Raw genomic sequence first — 13112 nt, 5'->3', positions numbered from 1 at the left:
CGCACAAATAACGTAATTTTTTGCTTTTGGTAATGGAAACCAGGTAGTAAGCCAGTAAACCAGTTTCATTACCGAGACATTAAGATTAGTACTGTACACGATATTTAGTGAAAGATTCTCTTCCTTTATGCCATTTTTTCAGGCTATTAAAGCACTCCAAGTCCATCAAGCGGAGTTTTCTTTGTATTATGTGTAAATACAAGATTAGTAAAACCAATTTTATCTCTTTTTCTATTGATCTGTATATTCTCAAGAGACACGACTTGTCCATATATTCAGTTAAATAAAGAATGAATCATGCATTAAAGTCGAGAGGTTTTATGAATATGTAACGTGTTTAATAATAAATGTGATTTGTTCGGTTATTAGCAGAACGTTCGCGGATAATGGTTCCCGTTCCGAGAATGACATTTTATGTATTTGCGTAATTTGTCTCCACACAAGCCAGTAAGTGATGTTAAAATTAGTAATTAAAATGTGTACATTTTAGATGAACCAGCTGTGCAAGGTCTGCGGAGAGCCAGCGGCCGGATTCCACTTTGGAGCTTTTACCTGCGAGGGATGCAAGGTTGGTATCACCTTTGCTCCTATAATATTTATAATTGCTGAGCTTGTCGCTGAATAAGATGACAAATGGCAAGCCGGGCGAATTCTCGGTCCAGTTAAGTGCCCGAAATTAGCATAATTAAATCATTAGCGCTTTGAGGCTAGCGTATTACACTGTCATCTCCGAGGAGTGCATTACTTTAATTAGAAACACCAACAAGGCGTTTTAAGAACGCAGGATAATTAAACTACGCTCGCTTCTAAAGTCATAACGATGACAGTAAAATAATGCACTCGGAACAGATGGCGATTTAATTAACAACAATAGGAATCGATGTGCTGTTTGATATCTTAAATTTTTTGCTAGGGACACTACAACAAAGAAGTAGAAAGCGTTTGGAAAATTTGGATACTTCACTAATGAAATTATGACTTGCGTTGTTTCAAAATTTTTTCTTTGTTGCTTCGATGAACAACATAAGCACTGTGTTATTGCGTACGAAAATTTAATCAAACCGGTTGCCCGCTTTTTGGGTAGATTTTTCCATAGATAAATAGTAAACAGGCAATTTAAATAAAATAATGGCTAGTCATTTCTAACGCGCATTTTGCGTAAAAATATTAAACAGTAGTTAGTTAAATTAATGAACCATTACGAATAATATTTGTAAATTATTAGGTGTAAATTGTTTAATGAAGTATTTTACATAGATAGCCATCGGTAAGGATACAAATTAATGGCTCGTTTAAATTTGTAATGATGGCGCTGTCCGGTCTGAAAGCTGATTTAAGAATTTCATTTGATTTTTTACACAATTTCTCAAAAAAAAACTATAAGTTCCGAATCTTACTCTTTTAATTAAAACAAACTAGAAACTTTCTTTGCGTTGTCTTTATTTTTTTACGTTAAAGTCCCAAATATCTATGACCAAATGGATCACATGTGTGAAGAAGAATCTCCAAATCCATGTTATATATTTACTTAAATGGGCAAATTTCCGGACACTTTCTTTTGATTATAAAACAGTGTTAAGTATTTATTATAAATAATAATCGAAACATCTAACTGAATCTTAGGGAATTTTATTGTTAGAAATTAAAATTAAAGTTGTGTGAAGACTAAAAAACAATTTCTCAATCATTATAAAATCACAGACAAAAATTATTATTTTATTTCAAATAATATAGAAATAATTTTGAAGAGAACGTTTTGGTTTTTCCATGTGGCCGTTTAGGTACTATTTATTTTTATTATTATAGGAATAACACGTTAGTACTATATTTTTTAATCTCGTAAAGGTGCGCTTTATAGAACTTATTACATAAAATACAATGCTGAGAAAACTACAAAAATTTCACTAAATTCATAAGTCGAATTTAATTCTCTTTGTTTTGTTTTTCTAGAAAAAGGTATTTTACAGGAGAAAGCTTAAAGTATATTTTTACTTTTACTATAGGTATCTCAGAAACTAATAATGGCACAGAAATTAGCGTTCGCTAGCAAATATTTAATTCTTTTCTCTATGCACGTGAATTTTTACAGAATTTTTCGACAATTCTTTATAATCAAAATTAATGAATTAATATTTAGTCGATGAAAATTTTTTTTGATTTCTGCAAAGATTACATGAAAAAATTGTTGTTAGTTCCAAAAAAGTGCTCCTTACGCCAAAAAAAGTTTATTAATTATGCAGCTTACATTTAATTGTAATTTAGATACTGGATGCTGCCATCATATGATTTTGACAATGACAGCGGCTTTTTGACTTTAAAAATTTTCTTTGTCAAATTGACTACATTGTCAAAAATATATGTTTTAGGTTAATTTTTGTGTCAATAAATTGTGACATTGACAAAATCTTTCAAATCCTGTCACTCTTTTGGCATTTTTTCAAGGTCAAAAAGCCGTTGTTGTCAAGATCACTTGATGGCAGAACCTCTGTCCATGACAGTCAGTACCTTAATTATAATCAATTAATTCTTAGTGTTTAATTAAATTTTGTTAAATTTGCTTAGCAAATTCAATGTGAACTGACTATAAACCTATTAATAATGTTTTTTGGGGCTAGTGGCATTTTTTTTCGTAATGTTTGTAAAAAACATCAAGAGACTTATAAGAGTTGCGTCGTTTGTTTCAGAGCTAAACAGTCGCTACTCATTTAAACAAAACAAGACCTAAAATGAAGTTTTTCAGTTAGAAACCTTACGTATTGTTGTTTTCGGCCACAACAAGACGATTTGTGTTGAGTAATAAAAAAACATTAACAATACGAGAAAATTGAGGAGCTTAGAGAGAACTTTCTTTAAAAGATATTTGACAGTAGAAAAACAGATTATAAAGCTTGACCATAAATCGTGAAACAATAAATTTATAAACCGCCAACTGTTGTCGTTTTTGAGAAATATAATAAGTATTTGGATAAATAAATACTTTGCAAATCCAAACATTTGCCTGTTTTTTCATTTTTGTCTATGATTTTAATCGCAAGTTGCCACAGAAAATCTATAGTTAAAAAAAAGAATTAATGTTTTAAGTGTCTGCCAGTTGGAGGAGGATTACAACAATAAATCTATTGGTTTATGTGGTGTTTAATTTTGTAACAAAAAGTCCATTTCCTTTGCAAATAAACGAGTGATTTGCCCAAAGCTCGCCAGCTTTTGCAGCTGTCGCTACACCTGTGAGATGAGCATAGCATCCTGACAGGTACTTTTTTCAGAACATGGATTAAAAATTTGTTATATATTTCTTCCGATTATAAAATATCGTAAATTTCGCTGGAAACAACAATTTTCCGGCAGGTGCGTTGGTCTTCTTACATTCAACAATTTTTTTAAATATTTCCATAGATTATAGCATAAAATATAGACTTGTCTCTTGGGATGATTTAAAAAAGCAAATAAGAGATTTGTCTTGGTTTCAGTCGTGTGGGTTGTTACGCTAACAGCAAAAAATAAATCTTCTTATGTTTGATAATTTAAAGGATCAACAGTGCAAGGCGGACATTTTCGTAGCTCCTGGCCGTTCATAAATAGCTTCATTTGGACGTGGTACTATTAAGTGTAATCTGTTAGGCGATTTTTTTTGCACTCGACATTTTTAAACACTGATGAATAAACATAGGAAAATGTGGGTAACAACAATGGATTCAACCACCGACGACTGGTAGGCTGTTATTTGTAAATAAATGCTACACAAACGTGTGCCACGTTTTTATTTCGGAATGTGCAAGTTCAATTATAATTGGTAATTCTCCCACATATCAACAATGTATCGTTAATGACCGCTCCCAATTCTCAACCGCTAGATTATAAATTAAGTATGCGGGCGACCACGGAAACAATTATTAATATCCGTGACGCAACCGAATGCCCATAAAGCCATAAACCACGACACTACGTCGACGTCCTGTGGGTTCAAAGGCATCGCAATTAACACTCGTCCTCCTCGTGATTGATTCAGCTCTGGAGGATTACTCAACAACTAACGGCCAACTGATGAAGATATTGTACTGCACCAGCCATATTTACAATATTTCACGCACACCCGACGAAAGGCCAATAAATTTTAAATAATTAGGGAAAGGCCCATCTTGAGTTATCAGCATTTTATGCTAATCACCTCAGTTCTGTAAACATGCCTCTGAAAGGGTAAGGGACAGAAAATAAAAAATTGCTCAACCTACGAAAGACCAATAAATAAATAATTAGGAAAGTGGGCAAAAAATCGATATCGTAATCAATTCAATTAAAATTTTAATCTTGGCGTCAATTGAAATAATAAAATATTGGAAATGGGATATTTGTGTGCGGTTTTTGGAGCAAAAATAAATCGTGGCTTTATCAGCAGGAAACCAATAACTTGTGTAAGATGGACAGATATTACGCATATTTCAGCTGATTAGCAGCAGCGTGAGTGTGAGTCAAACTGTTTATAGTCGGCCCCTGTAAGCGTAATCGTATTATCGAATAAGAACTTGCGGAATACATTAATATTAACAGGGCATTATTTATTGTTTAATCCTGATACAGTCTCCGAACTTAATACAATTCTGCTGGTTGAAGAAATGTTGATCTAGTCGGACGCGTGGGTTTAATAACAATGTTAAGTCTTTTGCCATAGATATACCTGCTCATTTGCATTGTTGCGTATGATATATGAAATCACGAATGTGGAGAGATTGTTTGTACGTAACAATTAGCAGAACTGGGACTAAAATTTGGTGGTTTTTTAATTTTATTAAAATGTGGACGAAAATAGGTACATTGACAGCAGGTGTAATAAATCACGAGTTTCCTAGAGTTCGCAGATACAAAAATTTCTCTATGCCATTGGGAAAGCTGTCGTAGATGAATTATTATCAATAATTACAAGTAATTAAGCACTCGTGTAAAAGTCGCAATTTATATCCAGCGATACTTGGGCACTTTTGACATTTTGTAATGATTATTTCCTTTTAAGTGTGAAATATAGATTCATACGTGTCTATTAAAAAACTCATTGCATTCAAATAAATAGACAGCAGGCAATTAATTTGTGGCCTCAGAATTCCCCACAAATAAACTAAACTCTTTGTATATTTAAAAATAAAAAAAATCAAAACTGAAGAAAAAAGTCACGATGATTTGTTTTACAGCAAAATTCGCTTTCAGGATTTCTACAGGGTGAGTCAATAGTGGGTTATTTCTGAATTTGTATAAATATGCAACCAATAATACTGATTCCAGCTGACTAGATCGGTAATCGTTAAAAAAATTAAATTTATTTCTTGATTACAATGTTCTGGGTAGTGTCAAGTTTGTTTTGACAGTTTTGCTAAAACTTCATTGTGAACTATTTTTATTTAAAAGACAAAAAACCAGTGCTGATTCAATTAATGTTTCTAAAAATCAAACAAAGTATCTAAGTAGTAAGTGTAATTAGTATTTTTGGTTGCATCTTAGGAGATGTCAGAAGTAACCCACTATTGACGCACCCTGTACAAATTTTCCTTGCGAGCTATCTGTGGAAAATATTGTACGGAAATAAGCTATTTTATCAGTAGTTTCTAAGCTTTGGAAAAAATCTTCGATAATTCTTCAAAACTTTTTTGGTTTTGAAATGTAGCTGGCATTTTTTTTAAATTATGTGGTAGTCACCCAAAGAAAGGCCACAAAATTAATTAAAAATCTCTTACACCAAGAGGAAATGTTTAAATTATCGAGCTTTTCTTAAAAATTTTGCGAAAGAACTAATAATTTCTAGACTGAACAAGATCTTCATTTGTAATAGAAATTCAATTTTTTTAAATGCGTCTACTAAAAATATATCTCAAAAATTATCTAATAATAAACACACATAAATCAGCGTTTTCTCTATACATGTGATTTTTTCAGAATCTTTATACAGTTCTTTATAAGTAAAATTAGCAACAATTAGCAACTTTTCTTATGCGTATTTTTGTACAAATGAAACTCGTAATTACAAGGCTAAATAAAATCTTTGTAATTGATTTTTTTTTAACATAGGGCCTTGTACAAGGTGCGTTTGCTAAAAATATATTTCCACTGTATCTCAAAAAAAAATCACACAGAAATCAGCGCTTTCTGTTAATTTTTTTACATTTTTCATTCTGCATTAGAATTTTTTCAGAACTAACATTAGCAATAATTAGCAACAATTTTTATGCGTACTTTTGTACCATGTTTACCTATTTAATAAATTAATTGCTTTGTGAAATATTGCAACAACAAATGAAAAAAATAGTGCTTTTTTGGTGTTTTTCGCTTTGTTACCATTTTCGAAACTAGAATAGTATGTCCAAACACTTCCAAACGAAGTAATCTGATCTGATAACTAGGAATAAAACTGGTGGGCGATGGGAGAATAGATTGGAACTCATTCATTAAGAGCGTTTAATTTCCATTCCCTATTTCGAAATTAGTTTGATCTGCTTTCTTGCTTTTTCTCTGACGAATGAAGCATGAATTCAAAGATTAGCTACTGTTTACAGTGAACACTGCCCATCAATTATCTATCAGATCGAATATCTTTAGATTCAGCAGTAGCGCAGAGATAAAACAGATCAATCTGTTGAGTTATACTCCACTCAATAAGGATTTGTTCCGAACTGATCATAGATTACGCTTGTTTAAGCTACTTCTTGGGCAATATGCTATATTTGGTTATCTTCTATCGGCTCAAAAACGGCTCGATTTATTAAAAGTTTACGCTTGCCAGAGACAAATCTATTTTTAATAAAAACGGTCACGTGAAAAAGGAATCATTTCAAGCTCCACCAGTTTCATCTTTCAGATAATTCCTGAAAATATTGCACAAACTGGGGGAGGTGGAAAATACGGGTTAATTAAACCGTTTCCAAGAATAGTCAAATGGGTGCGAACTTTTGCAACAGTTCATAGTTCACAAGTGTCCTCGAGATTTGTAAACAACTCGCGAATTTCGGGTTATGACTTAATACTTGAACACCTACTTTGGCTCTTTTCAGATGTTAATGAAACACACAGCACTTGATTAAAATTTTATGAAAACACACTCAAACTAAATCAGATAAAGCGTGACTTTAATGACTTGCCAAATGTTTCGACATCTATTGAAAGCTACAATTTTCGGAATATATTAAATCGTTGCCCAATGGTGGTTTTCGACCTCAGTGATGTACAACTGAAGCAAGTGCTGGAAACCGCATTCCCAGCTGATTAAACTTGGGAGAGCTTTGGTGAAGACGCTTTTAATTTGTTTTTTTATTACCTAATACGTTTTTACTATTGAATATTGACATTAAGTACCATAACGGTTGAGAGGATTGATATTGGCTATAAATATCAAACGTCTAAGTGCGAGCTGTGTGTTCCGAGCGAAAAAAATTAAGTGCCATCATTTTTGCAACAATAATTGGAATAATTCAGTAAATTATTTCAGTGGAATTCGAAAGAATGGTTGGAGCGGATTTATTTCCTAGTGTAAGAATTTTCGCTTAAATTATGTGAAATCGGAGATTAACTAATAGCCGACGTGAACATGGCTGTTTTTTCTTTTTGAATGAATAAAGTTTGAAATTTACGCAGCTCTTTGAGGCTAAATGTAGTCGGCACGAGTCTATAGTCCGTATTAGATTATCGAACCGGTTCCTCTGTATAAAATTCGATAAGAGGTGCATCTCTGACATTCACACTAACGTTATTTACGCGATTTAAATGTCACGGTTCTTGTACACAGAAAACACGAATTTCGTGTAAGGTCTTTAGAACGGCCGGTCAATGAGGCTCTTGTCTGGCGCGCTAGGTGGACACCAAATGAAATGCAAACTGGACCGCTAGGTTTCGCTATCTTGGGCCATTTGTATGCAGAGGATAAAAGACGGGTCTGGAGCGAAAGGTCGAGGTAATTAAATGTTGTTAACTGCTTCATATTGTTGGGCGCATACCGATATATTTATGACAAAATGAGGACTTTTATGGGTGTAGCGATGTGCTAGGTTCTCACGAAACTAACTGCTAATACAAATTAGTCTGGTATAATTAAAAGCTCTCGACATAAAGCATTATTCTCCCGGAGAAGATGGCTATGCACATAAAATATTATATCGAGTTAAATCATAGATAATCAGATTCCACACCCATACCTTGCCTACGTCCTTGTTACCAGCACAACATATCATACATAACAGTGTAAAACCGATAAACGACCATACACCCACCCAAAGAAAGTTAGCCTGAGAAATAGGTTAGCAGATCATCTCAAGCTTTGACTATGCAACATATTCATGCTCATGTTATTCCAAACACATGCTATTACAGCTTTAGGCAGTTCTTTTTTCCGTGCCATAATTTATACCAAGCAGTAGTTTATTGGTACGCTAAATTAACCAAATGGATCTATTATGCAATTGAAAAACTATTACTCTTCGATTCACGACAAACACATTACATTCGATTCTTTCCGGAACATTTGGCCAAATGACGATATTTAAGGTCAGCAAATGAAACGTTTATGGAGATAAAGACATTGTGATCATGTTAATCTATTCTACACGTCGAAGTGTATTTCACACGATATGTATAACACCTTTCAGCGGCGCACATAATTTACATCATGCGGAACAGATAGTTGAGTTTAACATTAGGTACCGGTATCGACATTATCTTTCAACAATGCAAATTACTGCTTACATTACTTTAGCGCACTTTCGGGGTCGGAGGACATCAACTTCACCACATTTTTACAAAAGTTTCATTAAAAATCTGTACTGTTTTCAAAATGATAACCATCTAATGAGTCATTGCGGAATTTACAAAATATAAGTAGTACGTATTTTTTATTAATAATAATACCTACAAACCTTTATAAAAGAAAAAATTTAATAAATTTGAGTCAATAATTATTATAAATGTGATTTCACATAAAAATTCGTACAATAAAAATTTTGGTGAATCTTTTTTACAGCCCGACAAATTCTCAGAGGAGAAAAGTCTGATTCTATAAAGGGTTTGTATGTAAATTTCCCATATTTCTGAAAAAAAATTAAAGATGAACAGTCACTTCTTTGCTCATACATTATTTAAAAATCAATTTATGCTTACAAAATAAGCAAAGAAATAAACAAAGGTTTTAATAAATTACTAAATTTAAACTATATTGCGCTTAACGTTATTGAAAATCATTATTTTTTGTCTAGTAAATTTTTTCAGGTTTTTCTATTTTTCTCGAAATAAATATTAATTGCCCAACTTTTTTTGTATTTGAAAAGATTTCTTCCTTCTTCGGCTAAAAGAACCACAGAAAATCTTGTAACCTTGTAAAAAAACCTGGTTCGTTTAATAGGTTTCCTTTTGAGGAAATTTCAGGCTTTCCTCGATAATTTTTTTTAGAACGATTTTAAGTTCAAAAGCTCACTCCATGTAGTCTCATTTGAACAATAGGTAATAATTAAATGTTGATCAAACACTTGGTGATGTGTTCATAATTTTTTTCTTCGTAAAAATTTAAATAATTTGAGTCAATAATTAATATAAATATGATCCCACATTAAAATTAGTACAATAAAAATTTTTATGAATTTTTTTTACAGCCTAACAAATTCTCAGAGGAGAAAAGTCTGATCGTATAAAGGGTTTGTATGTAAATTTCCCATATTTCTGAAAAAAAAAATTAAAGATGAACAGTCACCTCTTTGCTCATACATTATTTGAAAATCAATTTATGCTTACAAAATAAGCAAAGAAATTAACAAAGGTTTTAATAAATTACAAAATTTAAACTATATTGCGCTTAACGTTATTGAAAATCATTATTTTTTGTCTAGTAAATTTTTTCAGGTTTTTCTATTTTTCTCGAAATAAATATTAATTGCCCAACTTTTTTTGTATTTGAAAAGATTTCTTCCTTCTTCGGCTAAAAGAACCACAGAAAATCTTGTAACCTTGTAAAAAAACCTGGTTCGTTTAATAGGTTTCCTTTTGAGGAAATTTCAGGCTTTCCTCGATAATTTTTTTTAGAACGATTTTAAGTTCAAAAGCTCACTCCATGTAGTCTCATTTGAACAATAGGTAATAATTAAATGTTGATCAAACACTTGGTGATGTGTTCATAATTTTTTTCTTCGTAAAAATTTAAATAATTTGAGTCAATAATTAATATAAATATGATCCCACATTAAAATTAGTACAATAAAAATTTTTATGAATTTTTTTTACAGCCTAACAAATTCTCAGAGGAGAAAAGTCTGATCGTATAAAGGGTTTGTATGTAAATTTCCCATATTTCTGAAAAAAAAAATTAAAGATGAACAGTCACCTCTTTGCTCATACATTATTTGAAAATCAATTTATGCTTACAAAATAAGCAAAGAAATTAACAAAGGTTTTAATAAATTACAAAATTTAAACTATATTGCGCTTAACGTTATTGAAAATCATTATTTTTTGTCTAGTAAATTTTTTCAGGTTTTTCTATTTTTCTCGAAATAAATATTAATTGCCCAACTTTTTTTGTATTTGAAAAGATTTCTTCCTTCTTCGGCTAAAAGAACCACAGAAAATCTTGTAACCTTGTAAAAAAACCTGGTTCGTCTAATAGGTTTCCTTTTGAGGAAATTTCAGGCTTTCCTCGATAATTTTTTTTAGAACGATTTTAAGTTCAAAAGCTCACTCCATGTAGTCTCATTTGAACAATAGGTAATAATTAAATGTTGATCAAACACTTGGTGATGTGTTCATAATTTTTTTCTTCGTAAAAATTTAAATAATTTGAGTCAATAATTAATATAAATATGATCCCACATTAAAATTAGTACAATAAAAATTTTTATGAATTTTTTTTACAGCCCAACAAATTCTCAGAGGAGAAAAGTCTGATCCTATAAAGGGTTTGTATGTAAATTTCCCATATTTCTGAAAAAAAAATTAAAGATGAATAGTCACCTCTTTGCTCATACATTATTTGAAAATCAATTTATGCTTACAAAATAAGCAAAGAAATAAACAAAGGTTTTAATAAATTACTAAATTTAAACTATATTGCGCTTAACGTTATTGAAAATCATTATTTTTTGTCTAGAAAATTTTTTCAGGTTTTTCTATTTTTCTCGAAATAAATATTAATTGCCCAACTTTTTTTGTACTTGAAAAGATTTCTTCCTTCTTCGGCTAAAAGAACCACAGAAAATCTTGTAACCTTGTAAAAAAACCTGGTTCGTCTAATAGGTTTCCTTTTGAGGAAATTTCAGGCTTTCCTCGATAACTTTTTTTTAGAACGATTTTAAGTTCAAAAGCTCACTCCATGTAGTCTCATTTGAACAATAGGTAATAATTAAATGTTGATCAAACACTTGGTGATGTGTTCATAATTTTTTTCTTCGTAAAAATTTAAATAATTTGAGTCAATAATTAATATAAATATGATCCCACATTAAAATTAGTACAATAAAAATTTTTATGAATTTTTTTACAGCACAATAAATTCTTAAAAGAGAAAAGTTTGATTCTGTAAAGGGTTTGCATGTAAAATTCCCACACTACTAAAAGGAATTTGAAGATAAACAGTCACCTTTTTGATCCAACATTATTTGAAAATGAATTTATGCTTACAAAATATGCATAGAAATAAACAAAGGCAATAAACAAACTACAAAAATACCATATTGCGCTAACGTTGTTGATTAGCTTTAAGATAATCATTAATTTTTTTTCAGTTAATTTTTTCAGGTTTTTCTTTTTATTTCAAAATAAATATTAATTGCCCAACTTTTTTCGAATTTGAAAAAATTTCTTCCTTCTTTGCCTAAAACAACCCCAGAAACATTAGTTATAACCTTGTAACCTTGTAAAAAAATTGGAGCTTTTCGAGAAAATTTCACGTTTTCCTCGATAATTTTTTCTTCAGAACGATTTTTTTATGCATTTCAACTAGTTGTAAAACTTCTCCCGAAATAAACAAGTTTTCCAATATTCAGGTAAAAATTAAAATAATCAAAATTGGTGAAAATTGGCATTACTACAATAATTGACCTCTTTTTTTTAACAACTGATTTAGAGCTAAAACTTGTCTGTGAATTATAAAGTTGCAAAAAATGCCGAAAATATAACTGTTTGTGACAACGTACATTTTCTGAAGAACACTTGTAAAAGGCCAAAGAGCTATTTTTTGCAAATAAAATTTGAGTCACTGAGAAAGTTAATTCGGCAATAGTTCGAATATGTGGACTATGGTCATGGTTAAATTTTTTTAAACGTCACGTAAATTACTTCTTATTTATGTGTCTTCATTGATAAAGTCACAGTCCAAGAAAAAAAATGTTCACAGATTAATTAAATAGGTTAAATAATAATAAACGAAGTTTTTTGTCTATTTTTAATCAAAACTAAATATCGATGTTTCGCCAACTAATATCATCTTCAGGACATGGCAGAGGAAGGAAAACAGCCTAGTAACTCAGTATTGGAATTAAGCAGACACTGGGTTACTGTACTCTCTATTTTATCCTATTTTCTTTCCAAATTGTAGCTGTAAAACCTATGTTTAAAAAAACTGAAAATGTATTAATAAAGAAAATTTATGCCAAATGTCGAAGTTGGAGTACTTTTAGAACTGTGAATGGATCATTTTTTTTATGTATGTACTTAATAAAAATTGTTTTTTATGTCCATTAGTAAGTTGTAAACATTAGGGTTTTGATGATTTTGAAAAAATAAACAAGTGTCTTAAAATCGTGCTAATATTAACAACAATTTTAGTTTTTGATTTTTTTTTCGTTGATGAATTGTCCATCTCTTGGAGTTTCCTCCAAATGTGGCTCACAACAGCAAATAAATTCGTAGTTTTATTGAATTATAGTTTCATAACACGCTATATTGACCCCAAGATGTACGTTTCAATAGACAATTTATAAAAGCATATGCCATGAATGCAATATATTTAATTGCGAAGTTATGCAAGCTGATCATTTGCATACAAACAGATAATATATTGAGTAATTGCTTATTACAACGAGTAACATGATCTCTTCCATTAAAAATCAAGACGAATCGGCTGCATAAAGGCCATCTTCTGTTCATAATCGTTTCAATAA

The 13112-nt window shown here is 30.9% G+C and overlaps 1 protein-coding gene across 1 annotated transcript in view; it reads left to right on the top strand.

The window, feature by feature from the left end:
- Eg (eagle) overlaps positions 1–13112 on the top strand; it is a 44769-nt gene that overhangs the window by 9669 nt on the left and 21988 nt on the right. The window contains exon 2 of the mRNA NM_001114367.1: positions 491–568. Within this exon, the coding sequence (NP_001107839.1) occupies positions 491–568 (78 nt within the window). The remainder of the gene's footprint in view (positions 1–490; positions 569–13112) is intronic.

This window comes from Tribolium castaneum, chromosome 1 (genome assembly GCF_031307605.1).
Source record: "Tribolium castaneum strain GA2 chromosome 1, icTriCast1.1, whole genome shotgun sequence".
NCBI lineage: Eukaryota > Metazoa > Arthropoda > Insecta > Coleoptera > Tenebrionidae > Tribolium > Tribolium castaneum.
This window is presented reverse-complemented; position numbering and strand designations above follow the sequence as displayed.